This window comes from Xiphias gladius, chromosome 6 (genome assembly GCF_016859285.1).
Source record: "Xiphias gladius isolate SHS-SW01 ecotype Sanya breed wild chromosome 6, ASM1685928v1, whole genome shotgun sequence".
Classification (NCBI taxonomy): Eukaryota; Metazoa; Chordata; class Actinopteri; order Istiophoriformes; family Xiphiidae; genus Xiphias; species Xiphias gladius.
The window spans coordinates 695,760-717,893 of NC_053405.1; the positions used below are offsets into that span (position 1 = coordinate 695,760).

The window sequence follows — 22,134 nt, forward strand, 5'->3', positions numbered from 1 at the left end:
AAACCGACGCTGTGTCATGAACCACTGGTGCGGCCGCGTGTTGTTCCCCCCGTCGCAGCAACGCCCTTCTCCCTGTGTAACGACATAGTTTTCGTGTTTCAAAGCCATGACGCTTTTTCACCGACACGTCCTCCAACCTAAGCAGGTACAGGAGGTTTGTCCCGACCCTCTGATTCGACCGATGGAAGCGTCCGGAGAAACGCCGCAGATAAACTGATAAAAATCATGCTTGAAAAGAAAAGCGAACCTTTTTATGATGTAAAACTTTGGTTAGGTTTAGGAAAAGATCGCGGTTTGGGTAAAACTAAGTAAACTGAGGGTTAGAGAACTTGTGTTGTCATGGTTACAATAATTAACACGTGGTTAAAGCTCAAGTTAGCAATCGCCGTTAAAGAAAACGAAGCACACGAACGGCGGTCTCTCGTTTTAAAGTCCAGCGTTATTCGAAACACGTTCAATTTAGTCCCGGTTGTTCCTTTTCGTAATGATGAACAGTCCACGATGAAGGTTAGTGGTGGATTCAGTCCCGACCCCCCCACGCTCAGAGGTTGACACAGTGACTGGCAGCCCCACTCGTCGCCTTCGTACTGACTCTGCAGCTGGAAGTTCTTCCTGTCCGATGAAGCACTGACGCTTTAAACTGAGAAAATGTAAAAGGAAAGTAAATCTGTCTGTGACCGAGCAGTCGAGTCAACTTAATATCTCCAGTTCAGTGAACTAAGCTCAGTGTTACGTTTGGAAAAACTCATAAAACAACATTGAACTAAATGTTAAATTCATTCAACAGTGAATTTGTTGTCAGTCTTCTTCTCTTCTGGCTGAAACGTTCCTGACTTCATCTTATCAGGTTCTGTACATCTCTTTCTGTTCCTGGTTCGATGGTTGGGGGTCACGTCGATATCCAGCAGGTCTGATACAGGAATGATAGAATGACATTTACAACAGATGAGCTGCAGACTCGTGAAACTTAGAGGAACCGTCGCTGCTTCATCTCAGGGTTACTGCGAGCGTCAGAGCAACGTCTGCCTCCAGACTCTTTGCTGCACATTAAGCTTCATTTTCTTACCGCACAACTCCAAGTGGGAAACATTTCTTTGTCTCCTCTGCGACACTCAGGCTTTGTGATGTGTTTTTGAGATGCAGCAGCTCAGAGACAGTTAAATATGGGAAGTGACTTTAAAGTGTGTTCAGCATCTTTAGCTCCACAGACGCTCTGAAATTCAAAGACCGATCAGGAAAAGGCAAAATAAACATTTCTCATCATAACATCATACAGACCTACCGTATCTGCCGTACACTGTTATCTTGTTCCTCATTTCAGCAACTTTAATTTGGGGGCAGGAAGCTTGGAAAAGGGGGCGCAAACCTTGAAATGATGGGGGACTCCTTATCAATCATTTCATGGATTACAGCAATAGAACTATAGGGGACGTAACAGGTCAAACACTGTCTGGACAAACGGGTTTTTCTCTGGTTTCTTGTCCCTCATAGTCTTGTTTTATTTGTACCGGATACGTGCTGGATTATAAAGTGCTACTGACAATTCCTGTTAAATCCAAATCTTTTCCCAAATTAATCAGGTGCCTATTCAAGATTTTATGAACAGGCCCGTTGGTTGCTGAACCCGGCAGTTTGCATATCTGTGAACCCCCCAAAAGTATCTGTTTGCCTCGTTGTGGACACAAACATTTTACAACCCCGTATTCCTGACACGTGATGTCTAAAACACGTGGTCTTACGTGTCAGGGTGGCGTTCAGGTTTAACACTGGTTGTCGTTTTGTGTTTTGTAACAGAGGAGCCACGTCCATCGTGTATCGCTGTGAAGAGAAACAGACTCAGAAACCCTTCGCTGTCAAAGTCCTCAAGAAAACGGTCAGTGATCTGCCATTAGAGAGAAAACAGAGGGCTGACATATTCCTACCGCTTCCAGTCTTTGTGCTAAGCTAGGCTAGGTCGGCCCAGTTTCCGAGGGTTCGTTCTGCTGTCTGATGTTGTTTCTTCTGTTTCAGATCGACAAGAAAATCGTTCGTACTGAAATCGGTGTCCTGCTGCGTCTTTCCCACCCGAACATCGTAAGTATCTGAGTCTCTCGCGACATCGCTGTTTTACATAATGATCGATTATTAACCACTGAATCTATGTCACTTCTTTGTGTGTGATATTGTGATACATGACAGTTCCTCTGTGTCTGTGTGTAACTGCATGTAGTTGTGCGTGTCGCTGCCTATAGCGCTGTAAGACAAGGTTATAATATATGAGTCGTATATGAATATCAGCAATAACTTCCTATTGCAACCCTGTCTCCTACGAATGTTTCTATACAACTAAACTGTAACAGCAAATATGTTTTGTAGGAAAAGTCACTGCGATTGAATCACGTTTTCCATTAATATAAAGAGAAAATGTTGTTAATTTATATATTTAAGTCACAAACACATTGGTCCTGAATGCATCAGTCAAATGTTCACAGACGACGTGTTTGTTTTCAACCAAATCATCCAACATCCACCTGTAGTGACTCCAGCATCATTAAACTGGTCTATGGTTCTGTCTAGACTCTCCCTACACCTGGTTCAGGTTTGGGGAAAGATCCTGGTCTGGTTTAATACAGAAAAAGTTCACAGTGACTTTGGACACAACCTGTTTATCTACATTGAGCCAGAACCACCATCTTTCCCGAACCTTAACCAGGTTCAGGTTCAGGATCAGGTGCAGGATAAGGTGCAGGTGCAGGTTCAGGTGCAGGTTCAGGTTCAGGTGCAGATTCAGGTTCAGGTTCAGGATCAAGTGCAGGATCAGGTGCAGGTTCAGGTGCAGGTGCAGGTTCAGGTGCAGGTGCAGGATCAGGTTCAGGTAGAAGTGGCTGGAACACAAGGGGCAAGTAGCCACACTGATGATCTGGTACCTGATTTGGGGTCAAGGGGCAGGTATATATACTGGTCTGCTGGTTGGGGAAAATGAGGGGCAGGTGTGTTGGCTGGTGAAGATCAGGTGACAGAGGAGGGCGGGAAGGTCTGAGGGGGTCTGGTGGACCGGTTGCAAGCGGCCAGTCTGGTAAGTTCCTAACACTTGTTTGGTGCCTGAGGGACGCGAGAAGTGTCTGGAGACAGGGCTGAGACATTGTGACCAGTAATAAATAAACCAGTTATTACGTCTTTATATGCCGATTATACAGGATGGTTAGAGGGATTTGAAGTAAAGTTTTACCAAAATCTTTAATCAGTCAAATCAAATGAATCAAAATACTCTGTTTTGTGGATTTGACAGTTGTCTGTTTCAGGTACTCTTACGTCTGGAGTGTCCTAGATGAGCTGAATCTGGGACACTATGACCACGACCGGGGACATTAGAAACGTATTTTTATACCTGCTGCAGAAAACGCGGAGTCATGTTAGACTTCCTTTACATTTCACTGTGTTTGGTGGAGTTGTGAAACACTGGAGCACTCGCTCTGCTCTGCCATGCTTCGCGTACTGGACGCGTCTGATGCAGAAACAGGATCAGTAGGTTCAGGCTCCACTTTGGGAATCTGAACTGAAAAGCATGTTTATTAATAAACCTGAGATTCTTATGAAATTAGAGCTGGTTCTCCATCCGTTCACTGTATTTCAACATCTACAGTTACACAAAATCCCACTCACCACTTATCCAGGATCAGGCAGCACAGCATCTGAATTCAGTTTTAATAACCTCCTCCTTCTCTGTGGATCAGATCCAGCTGAAGGAGATTTTTGAGACGGACACTGACATCGCTCTGGTGTTGGAGCTGGTGACTGGAGGAGAGCTGTTTGACAGGTACACACTTACACACACACACACACTATAAGAGCTGCTTTGAACAGATGCAAAAGCAGAAAATTAGACCATTTTTCAGACGGACACGATGTGTTCTTTCTCCACCGAGTGTAGTCCAGGTGATCATCTGACCGAGCCCGTGCCGGTTCTCGGATCGGTTTTGTGAGTGCTGTCAGTCCGGTAGCTGGGTTTGCTCTGCAGGGTCCAGGTTTAGAGGTCCTCGTCTAGAGACTCCTGCTGCTTTCATGTTCGTTTACAGGCAGTGTTGCCAATTTAGCGCCTTTGTCGCCAGATTTACAGACTTTTCAGACCCTTTATGGACTTTTCTTCACAAAAGCACCCAGAGACAAATCCAGTGACTTGCTGGACAAACCTCAGCTACTTTCTGTAGAAGAGAGTCGCCAGCGTTGCCCCGCGAGCGCGAGGTCGGCGCTTCCTCCGCAGACACACGTCTCTATGTCTCATCCAACTGACCACAAAGCAGCTGACACTGCAGACTTTCTCTCTGACTGATCATTTTACAGGTAAATTTACCTGAAATCTCAGCTCAGCCGTCGTCTTTAACTCATGTGTCTGGTGACTCTGTCAGACGACGTGGGACGGTCCCCACATAGAGAAATCTCCAGCCAAGAGCAATTAAAACACTTCTAGTGTTTTAGCACTTTTTCCGAAGTAAAGGGTTTGAATACTTCTTTAAACGCAGACTGTCTTTGTTGCTTTTATCAGTGGACATGAGAGATGGATAGAAGACACAGAATAAACTCCCAGGTGTCCTCTGGGAGCAGTGATTTCCTGGAATCTAAAGTTAGCTTGAGATTTCCAGGCAGAAGGTCCAGGGAGTCACGGCGCCCAGAGACAAACCGTTCCAGACACTGACAGCTGTTTCTGCATCTCCGTTGATTAAACCAACCAGACACAACGTGTTCATTAAGAGCCAGGCTAACCGTTCCCCCCGCTTCCAGTCTTTATGCTAAGCTAAGCTAGCAACATCCTTACACCCTCATCACTTTCTGTATCTGCACAGTTCAGGGTTGATTCATCATCCAGGCTTTTCAGAGCCTGGGTCGGTTTGCTCTGTAGCTGTAGGCTCTGTGTCGTCAGTTTGCGGGGGTGGAAAGTACATTTACTCCACTACTGGACTTAAGTACAGTTTTCAGGTATTTGTACTTTATTGAGTATTTTCATTTTTCGGTACTTACTACCTCGGCTCCACTACGTTGGACTTTTAACTTCACTACATTTATAAGACAACTTTAGTTACTTTGCAGATTCAGATTAATAAGAAACCATATAATCAACAAATCAATTATGACGTATGTTTATAGATTAAGAAGTGAATTGATCCTCGGGGGAATATCACAGACGTCCAGCAATAAAGTCTTTAGAATGAGCTTTACCAGCTGCAACATTAAAGTGACGAACACCTTAATGCGTCAGTCACGATAAAATAATGTAGCGTTTTCTGCATAATGAGCACTTTCACCGAAGTACGTTTTTGAATGCGGGACTTGTCCTTGTGACAGAGTATTTCTACACTGTGGTGTTGCTCGTTTTACTGAATTGAAAGATCTGGGTTCTTAAGAAGAACCCGACCCAACACAGCTGAGGAACTGCCCCAACTGTGTGGCCGCTCCTCAGCTGGGTTGACAGTGCCGGCCCTTTTCTTCTTATTTTTTTATGTCGTTGCTCTGTTCCTTGAGTTTTCTAATTGGTTTTCATTTTCTTCCGCTGCTAATGCTGAAGTCCATCAGCGCAGCTTGTAAATGTTAATTAATATTCATTCATAACAGGGTTGTGACGCTGGGTCCCTCCAGGCTGCAGATATTCATACACAGGTGTCATGTTGTTTGTGTCATGTGATGTTTTAACCTCGTGTTTCCGTACAGGATCGTGGAGCGAGGTTATTACAGCGAGAGAGACGCCGCTCACGTCATCAAACAGATCCTGGAGGCCGTGGCGGTAAGACTGCTGCATTCAGTGTCTCTTCCCTCGGTCATTTATCTATTGGTTAATTAGTTTGCATGTTAAAAAAAAATATGATGATTCCAAAAGAATAACGTAAAAAAGCAGACCTTCACCTACATTTAGTCAGATATACAGTAAACGTGACCTTGTGCAGTGAAAAGCTGCTATCTATCGATCTATATACAAATGTAATCATCACCGTCATTGGGAAGTTACCAAATGTTTGACATACACTAGTGGTCACAAGCTTTAGAACACCCCCATGTTTTACTGAAATTTCATCAGCTCAAGTCCAGTGAGTACAAAGGTCAACGGGGTGCGAGGTAAAAAAAAGAAAAAAGTTTAGGTCACCAAAAACAATAAAACAATAAAAGTGTCATAGAAAACGGGCTTTTTCAGAGATCTAGTAACTGGCTCGCTTACGGCTTTTCTGCAGCAGCGGAAGTAATCGAAGCCTTGAGAGTTGATGTAAAGGAGCCCCGCAGGGGTCACGTGGTACAAAAACATGTTCAGGTTAGAATCCGTGGGAACGGATTAATAAACCGTGCACGTGTTGTGCCGAGTCCTGCCCGCCTGCCCAGAACTTCATGTCCCTCACGGAAACGTGCACAGCTGATGCAAAAACTACCAGACACCGTGAACTGGTCTGAAGCAAAGTCCTGGTTAAAACACACCATCTTCTTTGCCTGGTTCATCAGTGAAGATAAATGATCCGAAGTCTGTAGTGTAAAACCATTCAGAGTCATCAGTGTTTTAGAAGCAGCATTTCTTTGATATGATAGGTCTGAATTGTGCAAAGTTTCCTTGATTAATCTCTCAGAGTCTCTGAAAGTCTCTGGTGTTGTTCATTAATGTGTTTGAAGCATTTCAGACAGTTGTACTAAAGTGTTGTTGTAAACTGAGGTTTAAATGAGAAAAAACAGGCTTTGTTCTCTTTATTCTGCTCTTAAGAGGAGGGTGTGTTATTGGGCAGAACTGACTACAGCTGCAGAGCGATGCACCCCCTTTTATTTCAGCTGAGGTTTTTATTAAATGTATGAATTTGACAGCTGAAGTAAAACGGCCCAGAGTATGAGCTGATTCATAGATCTCCAGAAACAGAGCGACAGTGTGGACGCACTGTTCTGCAGAGGTGATTATTATTATTATTATTAGCACAACACCGTACCGCAGGAAGTAGGGTCGAATATTTCTATCAGAACAGTGAGAAAAAGACCAACCTCGACAGAGGCTGATGAATGATGAACAGAACAGTTCCTCTGCAGCTGAATGAGGATTCAGCTCCGTTACTGGAACATACAGAAGGGCGAAGGTGTTCAGACCCACTGAGTCTCTGGTTCTGATCAAACTGCGGCCATGAACCCGCCGACGCTGGTCAAAGTCAGTGTGGATCGCTGACCTCCATCCATCCCTGCGCTCATTACATTACTGCTCACTTCCTCCGCCTCTGTTCAGCCTCAGTGCTGCCAGACTGGGCGCTAAAAATAGATCTGGGCAGGTTGCCTCAATTTAGGCTTCTTCTTTTGTACCATTAGGTCGGTTTATACCTACGAAGGTTCGTCTGTATTCCAGAGGGTGAGGGGGGAGCAGGGGGAGAGAGGTGAGGCAAGGACACTGCGTGAGGTGAGAGAAACAGGTGTATACAGGTGATCTGAGAACAACGGGAAACTGCCGATCGACACGATCGACAGCTGCAGCAGCAGAGGACATTAAGGTGGGACACTTTAGAACAGAGACAGACTGCAGCAATTTGTGTCAAAGATCAGAGTCCTGCCTGGGTCCGATCTGAACTCACAGACACGAAAGACGTGTCGATATGATTCAGTGGGACGTCCACTTCCTGAGGATGTCATGATTTCTGATGTCCCTCCAAAGTAAAGCTCCAGAAATCCACCTAGAAACCAGAGGAAAAAGAGGCTGCAGAACTCCATTCAGAACCTTCATGTTTTTAGGTTTCCTTCGGTGTCACAGTGATCCAGTGACAGTTGTCTGAACATCCACGGCTACACTGCAAACAGGAGCGGATCACAGCTGATTCAGCAGCTTTTAATGGGACAGTTTGACTAAATGGAAAAAAATAGAGGATAAAAAATGTGGTTGTAGGCCACAGTGTAACCATTATACTTCCTGTTTCTGATAAAAATGGTAAAAGTAGCCTGGTTTAAAACCCCTCTCCTAAATGTGCATTTGAAATTTGGCAGCTTTTATGATGATTGGGCGACTTTTTGTCGGTCAAGTCTGGTGACACTGTTGCAGCCTCACAAACGAAACCACCAAACAGTTTGTCTGTGAGGTTTTTTCTGAAATCCTCTTCTTGGTTTTTCCCTGCTTCCTTTATGCTAAGCTAGGCTAAACATATGCGGGACAAACAGAAATGAAACAAACATCTGACAGGAAGAAAAAGGATTTCACCAAACCCAGCTCAGCTCTGTCAGAAGTCTGTTTTAGGGTTTCAGTGCAAGTGTTGCTGTGTTTGGTTTAGTTGCCGTGATTGGTTATGTTGCTGTGGTTGGTTAAGTTGCTGTGGTTAGTTTAGTTGCTGTGGTTGGTTTAATTGCTCTGGTTGGTTTAGTTGCCATGGTTAGTTTAGTTGCTGTGGTTAGTTTAGTTGCTGTGGTTGGTTTAATTGCTGTGGTTGGTTTAGTTACTGTGGTTGGTTTAATTGCTCTGTTTGATTTAGTTGCCATGGTTAGTTTAGTTGCTGTGGTTAGTTTAGTTGCTGTGGTTGGTTTAATTGCATAGATTGGTTTAGTTGCTGTGATTAGTTTAATTGCAGTGATTGGTTTAATTGCAGTGATTGGTTTAGTCGCCATGGTTAGTTTAGTTGCTGTGGTTAGTTTAGTTGTCGTGGTTGGTTTAATTGCATAGATTGGTTTAGTTGCTGTTGTTGGTTTAGTTGCTGTGGTTGGTTTAGTTGCTGTGGTTAGTTTAGTTGCTGTGGTTGGTTTAATTGCATAGATTGGTTTAGTTGCTGTTGTTGGTTTAGTTGCTGTGGTTGGTTAAGTTGCCGTGGTTAATTTAGTTGCCGTGGTTAGTTTAGTTGTCGTGGTTGGTTTAATTGCAGAGATTGGCTTAGTTGCTGTTGTTGGTTTGGTTGCTGTGGTTGGTTTAGTTGCTGTGGTTAGTTTAATTGCAGTGATTGGTTTAGTCGCTGTGGTTAGTTTAGTTGCTGTGGTTGGTTAAGTTGCCGTGGCTAATTTAGTTGCCGTGGTTAGTTTAGTTGTCGTGGTTGGTTTAATTGCAGAGATTGGCTTAGTTGCTGTTGTTGGTTTGGTTGCTGTGGTTGGTTTAGTTGCTGTGGTTAGTTTAATTGCTGTGGTTGCTTTAGTTGCTGTGGTAAGTTTTGTTGCAGTGATTGGTTTAGTCGCTGCGGTTGGTTAAGTTGCTGTGGTTGGTTTAATTGCTTGGGTTGGTTTAGTTGCTGTGGTTGATTTGGTGGCTGTGGTTGGTTTAGTCGCTGTGGTTAGTTAAGTTGCCGTGGTCGGTTAAGTTGCTGTGGTTGGTTTAATTGCTGTGGTTGGTTTAGTTACTGTGGTTGGTTTAATTGCTCTGGTTGGTTTAGTTGCTGTGGTTAGTTTAGTTGCTGTGGTTAGTTTAGTTGCTGTGGTTGGTTTAGTTGCTGTGGTTAGTTTAGTTGCTGTGGTTGGTTTAGTTGCTGTGGTTGGTTGCAGCTGTTGCTGGCAGCAGCACTGTTGCTCATGGCGGCAGCTGCAAGTCTCTTATGTAACAGCATCTTCCATCCTGCTGCTGAACAGATTAAAACCAGAGAGGATTAACACACACACACACACACACACACACGCACACGCACACACACACACACACACACACACACACACACACACACACACACACACACACACACATACACAACCAGGCGTATGTTTTTCTGCTTGTTAAATGTAGGTCGGTTGTGATGTTTCTGTTTATGTGTGTTAATCTGCAGAACAGTAACATCCTGCAGACCCTGAACACATCAACATCATTTTACAACTGAGTTTGTCAACATCTGGATCGTGACCCTGCAAGGTGGACGTGTTGAATGTGTAATTAGCAACTGGTTTAGAATAAATAACTGACAGTTCGTAGTCTGAAGACACTGATGTCCGCACCGTTCGTAAGTCCAAACATGAATGCCCACGAAGATCCGTGGTTACTCTGTGATTCTCAGAATCATCAGTCATTCGCTCTCTGAATATGAGTACAGCACAAAACATACACCCATCAGCCACGCGTTAGACCATTGAAACCGCTCACTGGTTTTAATGGTTTTAATGCTGTGGCTGACTGGTGTAATCAGTCCTTGTGGAAATATACATAGTGAGCTTTATAGTACAGGTATAACAGCAACTCATCACCTTCGAGCCTTTGTTTTGTCGCCGTCCTCCGAAAACCACGTATCTTCAAAATGTCAATAATTCATGAGCTCAAAAACAGACGTGCAATTTTAAGATCCTCCAGTGGATTTCAAAATGTTTATTCAGCATAAGAAAGAAGAAGAAACGTTCTCAGCCCATGAAGAAACACTTAATCCTTCATCTTATCTGAAAAATTCTGAATTCATTAAACTAAAATTGGACATTCATGGGCTTATGTTCAGTGACGATGAAGGAAATTTAAGCAGTAACGGATTAAAACAGAAACTGCTTCGTTTTGTAATGATATATCAAACTGTTGCTTGACTGTGAGAAGACCTGTCGCAGTGGAAAGACGGGCTGAAAAATGTCGGTCTACAAAATAATAATAACAATAATAGAGCTGCAGCGATTAGGCGATTAACTGATTAGTCGATTGTCAGAAAATTAATCGGCAACTATTTTTATTACTGTATATAAGCCTGGTTCCAGCTTCCAAAAGGATCTGATGCTGCTCTTTGTCACGTGATAGTCACCTAAACATTTGAAGACATCTGAAGACGTCACGTTGGACCGTGGGACATTATAATGGATATTTTTCACTATAATCTGATATTGTATTGACAAAAGGATTAACCGATTAATCATGAAAATAACTATTAGACTGATCGATAATGAAAATAATCCTTAGTTTCAGCTCTAAACAACAACAACAATACAACAATATTAATAATCATAATCATGATAATGATAAACTTAAAATAAAATATTTCAGTGAGTGAGATTATTGTAAAGGAATTCACAGAAGGTTCGTGTTGGATATTAGTGTTGATAAAAGCAAAGGCTGCTGCTCCACGCTTCTTCTTCTTTGTCTTAACTGCTGCTACTTGTAGCGCTCCACTGTTCGGTGACATAACTCAGCAGCTGGACCAAGCGAGCAGGTGCCAACCCACCTGTAAAGACGTTAAAATGCGCCTGGCGCGTTTGTTTAACCCACTGACTGAGCTGCATTTCGCACAAGCTGAAGTCGGCCGATTGATTTTTTTGGGAGGTCTGGTTAAAGGAGCATTGCGGTGGCCGAGACCAGAGAAGGATCCATTTCTTTGCATCAGCCAGGGCAAGATGGAGTATGATCCGACTTTAGCAATAATTGTCAGGTGGAACAATGTGGTCTAGGACTGTGTCACTGACTGAAGTACTCAGTCTCCTGCCGCTGTTCTCCTCGGTCGGGTTAAACTCTGATCCTCAGTCTGAGCTGCAGCTGATCTGAGGACAGGCAGTGAGCGTTCAGAGAGCAGCAGGGGACGCTGGGAAGTGGAGGAAGAGTCCATCTGTCAGTTCGCAGTTTCATCACGTGTTTCAGTCCGTCCTGCCAAATCCTCCACAGACCCCGCCAACATCCCACCTCCACCTCAGACACCTTCAGCTCACCTGAAGGTTTTCCATTCACAGCTCGTCCGCTCCAGTTAGTTATGCAGCCTGCAGGGGGCGCTGGTGATGTCAAAGTAAAATGTGGAGTTCAACAGCTTTGAGACTGTTTCTGTAAAATTTTGATGTGTGTGTGTGTGTGTGTGTTTCAGTATTTACATGAGAACGGTGTTGTGCATCGTGACCTCAAACCGGAGAACCTGCTGTACGCCGACCTGTCGCTGGACGCTGCGCTCAAGATAGGTAACAAACCGCTGGCTGCCTGCGGGCTTTGACGAGAATCGAACTGATCACACTTGTTCATGCTGCCAGGTCCATCCACGCTGATGGGCAATAAGAAAGAGCTGGATCTGACTCTAGATTCTACTGGCAGCCAATGAAGAGAGGCCAACCCTGCAGTGATGTCTGATCTTAGAGATTTGTCTTTACTATAAAAAGATACGAATGATCATCACACATGCTTCTTAACATGTTTGGAAAAATTCAGCCTAGAATCAAAAGTCCTCATTTTTTACTGGGTGGTTTGATATCTGTGGTCAAAGGTCCCAGAGTTTGTTGCAGGGTCCTTGAGGCCCGTAAATGAGGTTTTTCTGTTTTTTCTGTGCTGTGCTAAAATATACTGAAACGACATATTAAAAAGCCCAGTGTATGGGTAGAAAAAAAACAATAGGGCCGAGAACAGACCCTTGAGGCACTCCAAAGTCCAAAACAGCAGCGCCAGACATCTCAGTCCCAACTGCTACAGAAGGCAGGATCCAAACCAGCAAAGAGAAGGCCCAGACGGACCGAGCCACCACCTTAATCTGTCGATAAGGGTCAAAGGCTGAGCTGAGATCAAACAGAGTTAAAACAGAAATTTTTCTCGTGTTCACTTGCAAGAACATTTAGCAAAAGAACAGTTGGCTTCTAAATTTTCAATTAACTGGTTGGCAAGTACTTTTTCTACATTTTTTAGATAATAAAGTCACTGGTGAAGTCATCAATATTTTATGTTGCAGCACAATATTTTAAATTTCTAACCATGTTTCCAGTGTTTTTAAAATCAAAATTGGTTTTTAAGATAGTGAGATGCCTTTTATTTGATATATTATAAATGATTCAGTTTTACCATGAGCAGTTAATACAGTTTTCATGCTCTCCGGTCATAAACATTATATCTGTAAAATCTGGAGACCCCCTTCTTATATTGTCCATGAAAGCTGAACTTGTCAAAGTGATATTTCTGATAGCACCTGAGAGCAGCATAATATTATTATCTTGGGTGTGAGAAACAGAGGTAGAAAGTACCGAGGTAAAGACTCACAGCGCTACAGATCCGGCCGCTCAGCCCAGCGTGGGTTTATTTTTTGGTCCAGTTTTTGGAGAAGCCTCTGTGAGTATCGGCCTCCAGATGGTCAGTGGGCAGCCACAGATGGAAGCAGCTCACATTCAGCCTCCCTTCACTTCAGAGACTCTCCTGCAGAGAGACACATCCCCCTCCACCCTCCACCGCTTCACTCCCGCGATTCTCCTCAAATAGAAACAGGAAACAGCAGAAACACATCAACACAAAAAGAGATTTTTATCTGAAACCCTCAAAGTTGAACGACGAACGAGGTTTTTCTTTTAATCTGGTGCTAACGATGAAATATTCTCTGCTCTTACAGCCGACTTTGGCCTCTCCAAAATCATCGATGACCAGGTGACCATGAAGACCGTCTGTGGTACTCCGGGGTACTGCGGTAAGTACACAGACTTTCATGGTCTAAAACACACCGTGTAGCGGCTTTACTAGCAGCATCGGGTGGTGTAGTGGAGTATTAGACGAGGAAGGCACAGTATCTGTAGTAGATGGTTTGGAATCAGCGGCACATGGGGTGGTAGCAGAGTAGATGGTGTAGTATCTGCGGTGATGTGTTTAATGACCCGTGTTGCTGTGACATCCGGTAGCAGGCAGTGATGCGTTCGCTGCAGCCGCTGCTCTGTGGGATTTCACATGACACTCGGTCGGAGCCTCCATCAGCCATCTGGCAGCTAACAGCCTCCTCTGTCTGCAGCTCCGGAGATCCTGCGGGGAAATGCCTACGGCCCTGAGGTGGACATGTGGTCGGTGGGCGTCATCCTCTACATCCTGTGAGTCCATCGACACCTCGCCGCCGGTCCGCACGCGCGGAGCGTCGGATGAGCTAGTACTGCCTCGTTGCCGTCACATGTCACATTCAGGCTTCCGTCCGTCTCCTAACAGCCGTTAAAGGCGGTGACGTTCTGTGAAACGCTGCCTCCTCAGACAGGAACTGAACGTCGCCACCAGCAGGGTCGATCACTGCTGCATTTGTTACTCAGCCGGCTGACTTATGAAAATCATCGATGAAGTCATTCAGCAAAACCAAAAACCATCCACTAATCTGCAGTGGTGGAAAGTAACTAAGTACATTTACTCAAACACTGTGCTTAGGTACAGTTTTGAGGTAGGTGTACTTTACTTGCATTTTATGCTCCTTTATATTTCTACTGCACCACATTTACAGTGTCTGACGGCTGCACACACTAAAAACAGTCTCATCTTTCCAGGCAAATATCAGCCTGTTGTCGCACAAGTCAGCCGGTTTCATGAAATGTGACACCTGTCTGGATTCTAGAGCGGCGAATCTTGAAAAGTTAGATTCTATTGGAGACATGTTGAAATCATCTAACAAGACTGCCAGAGATTTTCTCTTATTTTAAGATAAAAAAAGGATTTTAGGACTCAATAACTCATTTATAATTAATTAGTAAGATGGAGATTTTTTGCAGTTTGAAACATGATCATCATATGAAGGAGTTTAATTCCGCTTACATCTTAATGCAGAGTTAATATTAATACGTTAAAACACATTAAAACACAAGTTGCAGTACTTTTGCTTTTGGTACTTTATTTTTATGTATTTTGATACTTTTGTACTTTTACTTAATTAAAGTTTGAATGCAGGATTTCTACTTGTAACTGAGCATTTTCACATTGTGGTATTGATACTTTAACTTTAGTAAAAGATCTGACTACTTCTTCCACTGCTGCTAATTGGAAAAAAAGAAAGAAAAGAGCAAGTCTTGTAATGTTTATTATTGCTTCTAGTTTCGGAGCCAAAGTTGACGGCAGCCATGTTATGAATCCCCCGAACACCTGTGCCTTTAACACTGAGCTGACGTGCATCCTGTTTCCAGACTCTGTGGGTTCGAGCCCTTTTTTGACCCGAGGGGGGATCAGTACATGTACAGCCGGATCCTCAACTGCGATTACGAGTTTGTGTCTCCGTGGTGGGACGAGGTCTCCCTCAATGCCAAGGATTTGGTGAGTTCTGCTATTTCCAGACATCACATCTTGTTTAATTTAACTGATCACAATGTGTTTCAGTTATACTTAGTTCAAAACGGATTTGTCTTCAAACACAGTCCTACAGGAGTCGCAGGCGCCTTCGTCCTGTACATGTGTACATTTGTAGTGCAGATGATTTTCAAACCCATTGTTTTACTGCATCAAATGTTCTGTTAAAAGAGATTTCAAAGTAAAATGTTCAAATCCATGAGAAGTGCTAATGTCACCGACAGCATTCGGTGGTCCGAAAGACTTGGACCAAATAAATGAGTCTAGAATGACTTGAGACTTAAAGTGGACTTTTCTGGAATTTCTTTTGACTTTACTTGGATTTGTCTCAGATTACGGATGAATCAAGACAAGTTCCACTGAAGTCTCGGATGATTTCAGTGGAACTGCACGGACTTGTTTTTGAAGACTGGCATCTGTGTCAAATTGCTTTTAATTTTTACCTGTCTTGAATGACTAGGTCTGGTTACTTGAGACTTGACTTAGACTGAATCCTAATGACATGGACTTATCAGAGTTAACTTGAAACTTGGACTTGTCCTCAGTGGTTTTTGTTGTCTTTAATGACATGGTACTTAACTTGGACTTGTCTGAAAGGAGTTGAAACTGCACTTGAACTTAAGTGAAAGGATTTGACAGTTGCCTTCAGCGTTTGGAGTGACGTTACACTCCAGCTTAACTTGTCAGGAATGACCTCAGATTGTCTTTGATTTATTTTGAATTACTTGAGACATAACTTGGACCTATTTCAAACGACTAGTCATTTGTCTTGGACTCAAATGACTTGATTTGAACTTGTTTTGAATGACTTCGACTTGTCCGGAATGACTTAAGACTTAGAATGGGATGGTCTCAAAATTACTTGGACTTACTTTAGATTGACATGGGACTTAACTCTGACCCATTTCAAAAGGCCTGAGACTTGATTTAGACTGATCTTGAGTTGCTTGGATTTATTTGTGATAACTTGAAACCTGGACTCGAAAGACTTGGGTTGTTCTGAATGACTTGATACTTGACACGAATTTGTCTTAAAGGAATTGAGACTGAACTTGAACTTGCCTTGGGAACTTTGGACCTGTCTTGAATGACTGACCTTGGACCTGTTTCAAATGGCTAGACACTCGACTTGGTCTTCCCTCAGACTTCTTGTATTAGTTCTGGAACGACTTGAGACTTGATATGAACTTGTTTCTAGAGGTGTCTTAGACATGCCTGGAATGACTTGTGCCTTCAGATTGGCCGTGGGTTGAATTAATTTGATTTGTATTGATTGACTGAAGACTAGCTTCGCTGTGCACCTGCTACCTGGAAGAACACGCAGAACAATCTAAAGTTTACCTCATTTTATCCTAAGGGTAAGTTAGATTTTTAATTTCATTGGATTTCATTTCCAGCTGTTCTTTTTCTAGTTGATTCATTTGCTTTAAAATTTAAATTTATTTTATTTCTTAGGTTTTACTATTTTACTAACTTTTTTAGCATTTTTATTTTTTATCACCATTTTGTATCTAAATCTCTTTTCTGTGGTGATTTGGATGTTTTGTTTCTTTTTATTTGGCTATATTATAAATGAGGTCTCTACTTCAATGTATTTCCGAGTTAAAATAACGGTGGAATGGATGAATGAATGAATGAATGAATGAATGAATGAATGACTAGCACCTCTTTCAAATTGCTCGAGAGCCAACTTGGACTTTTTCAAAAAACCTGGGTTTTTGTCTTGAGTGACTTGAATCTGGACCCGTTTCAGACGTTGACTTGGATTTGTGTCAGATTACTTCGAATTGTTTGGGAAAGACTTTAAAAGACTTTTATTTCATATGTTATGATAAGTGACTTGAACATGTAAAGGAATTCAAACTGAACTTTTCTGAAGTGACTTTAGACTTTGGTGGACTAGAACTTGACTGGAAGGAACTGACAATCCAGGTGAACTCGTCTGTAACGGCACCAGTACTAATATCATCGTACCTGACAAGGACTTGTCTCAGATAACTTGTTGTTATTGTGTGGATTGACTCAATAAGACCTGACCTGTGGCACACTCAGTTCTACTTGGAGAAAGTTTCTTTCCGTACAGGCAGTCTGAACTTGGTCCTGTCCATCTTTATCCATCTGTAGGTCAGTAAGCTCATTGTGCTCGACCCTCACAAGCGCCTCAGTGTCCGGGAGGCCCTACAGCACCCCTGGGTGCTGGGTAAAGCTGCCCGCTTTTCCCACATGGACACCACCCAGAGGAAACTACAGGAGTTCAACGCTCGACGTAAGCTCAAGGTGAGAATGGCATCTTGTCTGCAAAACTACCGAGACTGATGTGTCCACGTAAGGAGCTGTTGGTGGGATAAATCTTATTGACTGTGAAGTTGTGTTGATTCCGGCAGTTTATGTTTGACGTCTGGGTTCAGACTTGATTTAGTTAGGACTCCGAAAGGAGTCTTAAAAAATTAGAGTCTGACCTAATTTTCTAAATGTTATGTAAGATATGTTTCTGGAAGTATCTTCTACTGCAGTCTTTGGAAAAGTTAACTTTTAAAGAGGATAAACCTTCATGAAAGTGTACTGCCCTGCAAAACCTGCAGCCGTAATCTACAGAAGAAGTGATTTTGAGGAAAAAGGGTTTGAAGTTTGATGGCTGTTTAGCCAAAGTGTGTAACTACGATACCGTTTAAGTTGTAAAACCTTACTTTTATGCTCTTTTTAGGATGAATATGGCCATTGTCAGATAAAACCAGATACTCTACTCTATGTTAGGACAACCTAGAAGGAATCTAAGCTAGCCTGGTTTGCTAATTCGCTAATAAGATGTTGGAGCATCAAACTTAAGTTTCAATTATAAGTCAGATAAAGGTGGTGAAATGGCTTTAGCTAGGGCTAGCTGTGGAGTGCAGTCACTGCAGTTTGCTTCCTGCAATTTTTTTTCTCCAAACAATACTTATTTCTTCGGTAAAATAATTTTGGTAACCCAATACATAGTTACTTCCTTTTGGCTGAAGGTTAATGAGTTTGTACAGCATGTTGACGGTAATTACGTGTGTGTCGACAGGCTGCCATGAAGGCCGTCGTCGCCACCAGTCGCATGCACGAGGGCTCAAGACGTCGTACTGACAGCTGTGAGATTCCAGGCTCAGGGGCTTCCAGGCAGAGCAGCATGCAGCAGGACCCACCCCCTGAATCCTCAGGTCCCGCCCCTGAAGACAAAGAGGCCCCGCCCCCGGATCAACAGCCGCAGGACGCCGAATCGAAGCCTGCCGAGCAAAGTGCCCTCAGCCCCTCCCCTCCGCGCAGCCCCAAACCCCCCAGCTCCGATGTCACGCCCACAGGTCCCGCCCCCACCAGACCGCCCTTACGAGCAGATGGGGTGCGACAGGCGTCCATCGCCCCGAAAACCATTGCGGTCCACCCCCGGCCGCCGCAGAAGAGCTGCTCTGTGGTAGAGCCCGCCTCCAGAGTCGAGGCCACGCCCACGTTGACCACACCCCAGAGTCCCAACAGCCTCAGCAACGGATTCACGCCGGGGGCGGAGCCTGCCAGTAAGACCGCCCAATGCCAGTGATCACCTGACAAACAGCAGGGACGCTCCACAGTCACAAAAATAATGAGGATCAGCCTTTTGTTAGTTCTTTACAAACATCTAACACCATTTACTGGGACCAAATTACAGCAGAACCTAAAGTGTCTGTAACATCGAGCTAACATTTAACCTGTACAATGACAACTTCCATTTCACTGGCTCAGCTGTTGCTAACATGCTAGCAGCCACGGTACGTACTGACTGAGGTTTCGTTGGATGTTTTTGCAGCTGGACGGTCGTTCTGTTTCTGCTGTTGAGCTGCTGGTTTTTAGTCTGGAGGCTGGAGATTATTTGGATGTAAAAAGCATTTGTCCCATGTCAGGACTCATCAGATCTCCTGTGCTCTTTTCACTGTGGTAAGAAAAACACCAGAGCACGCTAACACATGCCGCTAACAGAAAGTGAAGCTTCTCATTCTAAACATCATTTAGATTTTCATAGACATAAAAACTACAATTTTTCCCCTGGACTGCAGCCTCAATCTGTCTTTTATCAAATATACAGGTTATACAGACATTTTTGAAAAAAATTTGTCGAGTACAGGTTGACCAAGTTAACAAAATGCTAGTTTTCTAGCTGAGACTAAAACGTCAAAAACAGTCTTTTATGTTTATGTAGATTGATTATTCACGTCATATATTAATGCTCCTATTCACGATCTCTCTCTCGGATGAGCTGAACGGATTGTATTAGTGTTAATGTTGCGTTATCTTTGCAGTTGTTCCGCCAACAGTTTGTTGACATGTCTGTAGTTCTTCTCACCAAGTGGGAGATCTCTGTCAGAAACTCTCCACGTCTCCAACTCAGAATTAAAGTCGGAGGCTGAACTGGTTTTTTCCCCACTTGGCTGCTTGTAATTAAGGGTTAAATGATCAATCATTGAATCAGACGCTTGGTGAAGCGTCGCAGTGTATTTTTAAAGCACGTTATTCACCAAACGACTCACAGTAAACACTAAAACGTCGAACTCCTCTCAGATTACTGCTCAAATCAAGAAACTAGAATGGCGTCTCTTGGCGTGTTTGGCTCTTCTTACCACAGTAATGAACATTTAACTGCTGACTGAAAAGCAGCTGGATGTGTATTCCAAATGAAACCGAACTGCACAAACAATTAGCATGTTTACAACCAAAACAAAGCGTTACATCTGATCACAGGTATTTACATTTTACAACTGGTATTAATAGGTGTTCTCATTATCTCCGTTTTGCTGCATTGTGATCCAATCTCAGTATGCAAATTAGGTAGCAGGCGAACCGTCGACAAACACGCGGCGTTTTCGAGAGACCGCTGCAACAAGCGGAGCGAGGGTCGAGTGACAGCTGAACCAGGCTACCTGTACTCATACTGTGAGGAGGAGGCGGAGCCGGCGCAGAAGCTCGTTACAGGTCTTTCTCACCCAAAGTGCAAGTCCAACATCGCGCACGGAAAGCTGGGCTTTCCCAGGCACGGGCCGCAGGGGTGTTCAGTGTGGCGATTGTCCCTGATAATTTTATTCATCTCCGGATTTATGGAGACCTGTAACGACACTCTCAGATCCTGATAGGAAGGACTCGTCTAAAAACTCTCAGGCATGGCAGGAAAGAATCAGAGAGGTCGAGGAGTCCGGGCTAGAGACTTGATATTGTGATTTACATCCTGATGCCGTCTCTAGCTTCCTAGTTAGCTGCTTTGTTTGATCATGTGCAGCTTTTCCTTTTGTGCTCTACCTCACTCAGGATATTTGCTCTTGTGTGTTTGGATCTCTCAGCGGGCCTACAGGGCACAGGCCCGTGGCCCAAAAGATCAGGGGGCCCAGGGGCCAGAGTCTCTGTTTGCGGTGACTTTGCTGTGACATTCTTGTTGGAAACGAAGCGGCCACAACATTGTTATTTGTTTTGTGTCTCTCTCTCTTCAGTCTGGGGGTCTTGCTCCTACTAAGGAGGGGCGGGGGGCCTTTTGTATGTCTGTGCCCAGGGGCCCATCGTCTCATAATCCGTCCATTGTCTTGAACCACCGTTCGGATAGCTATCTCCTGTTTTGACACCCGGCCTGGTCTCGTGGGACGAGCATAAACGATGTAGCTTCATGGTCTCGTCTGTAGCCTTTTGAGAGGCAGCTTGGGAGAGTGAGGTGACCTGAGTTAGTGACAGATGTGGGTCAGACCACCTCCAGTTGTGGTTTGGACAGTCTGTAAACTGAAGGGCGACACACACCAGTGTGGTCGTAGCATTTATCAGGCCACACACATAGTTTGACTCTGTTTAAGTCTGAAACCCACCATTGTGTTTCTGAGAACAGGCCTGTGGTTTACCTCCAGTTTAAGTTCTGATATGGGACAAATGGAGACTTCTGGCTTCTCCTCCTCCTCCTCCTCCTCCCCCTCCTCCTCCTGGTTAGGAAGGTGAATTTTTCCTCGGACGCTCAGGACAGAGCTGATTGATTGTATTTTATTAAACTTTAGCAACATGGCACATGTGGACTCTGACGTGAAGGACGAGCAGCGAGAGAGCAGCTCCTTCTTTCTCTGCTTCTTCTTCTTCCGCATCCCTTTTGGTTTCGGAGCGTGCGTGTTCAGACTTTAACGTTGCTGTCAGACTTCTTAAAGAGACAATCTACTTTGAGTTTTTTATCCTTTCTACTCTTTACTGTTGACACCCTCTGGCTGTATGAGTAGATAGTGTAGCTCCAGTCTTTAGCCTTCAGGTAAGTAACATGTTGTGTTCGTGAGCTTCTAGTAAAACGTGTTGTTTACACTTTATCAGCAGTGAGGACGATCTCCTGTTTGCACTGTACATAGTTTGGTTGTAGACAGATTATTACCGACATCTTCACCGCTTCACAAAGCCAGAGACGCGTTCAGTGTTCAAACCCCCGAAAATACCAAATTTGACCTTTGGTGGAAATCGAACCCTTTCATCTGATCTGAACCACACGTTCTACCTCTTTTTGTACAGGGGCTTCCAAACTGATAACAATGACGCAGACCACAGAGAGAAAATGAGACCGGACGAGCAGGTGGGCCTGATGCCACCCAAAGAAATATTACTCCGCATTTAAACACAAATCAGCGGTGGCCGAGACAGTCCAAACAGGACCGCAGGTCGAGAACGCAGCGGCGAGCGTCCTGTCGTCAGCTGCTGTAGTGAAACTAGAGTTCAGACAGAGTCCGAACCAACAACTCCACCACGAGTTCAGGAGTTTATAGAAGCTGCGTCTGGTGCAGTGGCCGCTGACGGTCAAGAAGTTTCTGGGCCCGTATTGATCAAACATCTCAGAGGTAGGAAATCACTCCACCTGACGAGAGGCTCTCGTTTTTGATCCCACCTGAAGGACCCTGGCTGAGTGTTTGGACTGATGGAGAAGAAAGTGCTCTATACAGGCCTTTACCGCAGTAGATCAGCATACCTATCGCCACCACGGCAAACCAAAACCAGACAATTATTACATTTCAAAGCAGTCCAGTGTAGAGGGAGGGGGGTCCGTCAGCCACACAGACGATGCCTGGTAATTTTACTCTGTGGTGCAGAGTTTGTTAAAACAGCGAGGCCTCGCTCTGTTACGTCCTTCCGCTGACAGTGAGAGCAAGTGGTTCTGAGAAACTTGATGCCTGCATTTCTAGAAGAGATGTTTGTGTTGTCAAGTTGATCAATGGGTTTTCTCCTTTTTTTGGTGTTTTCTCAGGTCGCTGTGCTTT

The 22,134-nt window shown here is 44.1% G+C and overlaps 1 protein-coding gene across 1 annotated transcript in view; it reads left to right on the forward strand.

Annotated features, from left to right (window-relative positions):
- si:ch73-60h1.1 (calcium/calmodulin-dependent protein kinase type IV) overlaps nucleotides 1-20,506 on the forward strand; it is a 28,388-nt gene extending 7,882 nt beyond the window's left edge. Inside the window, exons 4-13 of the mRNA XM_040128441.1 lie at nucleotides 1,795-1,873; nucleotides 2,011-2,073; nucleotides 3,714-3,796; nucleotides 5,683-5,755; nucleotides 11,697-11,787; nucleotides 13,191-13,265; nucleotides 13,581-13,656; nucleotides 14,725-14,851; nucleotides 17,009-17,161; nucleotides 17,931-20,506. Of these exons, the coding sequence (XP_039984375.1) occupies nucleotides 1,795-1,873; nucleotides 2,011-2,073; nucleotides 3,714-3,796; nucleotides 5,683-5,755; nucleotides 11,697-11,787; nucleotides 13,191-13,265; nucleotides 13,581-13,656; nucleotides 14,725-14,851; nucleotides 17,009-17,161; nucleotides 17,931-18,440 (1,330 nt within the window). The 3' untranslated portion in view covers nucleotides 18,441-20,506. The remainder of the gene's footprint in view (nucleotides 1-1,794; nucleotides 1,874-2,010; nucleotides 2,074-3,713; nucleotides 3,797-5,682; nucleotides 5,756-11,696; nucleotides 11,788-13,190; nucleotides 13,266-13,580; nucleotides 13,657-14,724; nucleotides 14,852-17,008; nucleotides 17,162-17,930) is intronic.
- The last annotated feature ends 1,628 nt before the right edge of the window (nucleotides 20,507-22,134 follow it).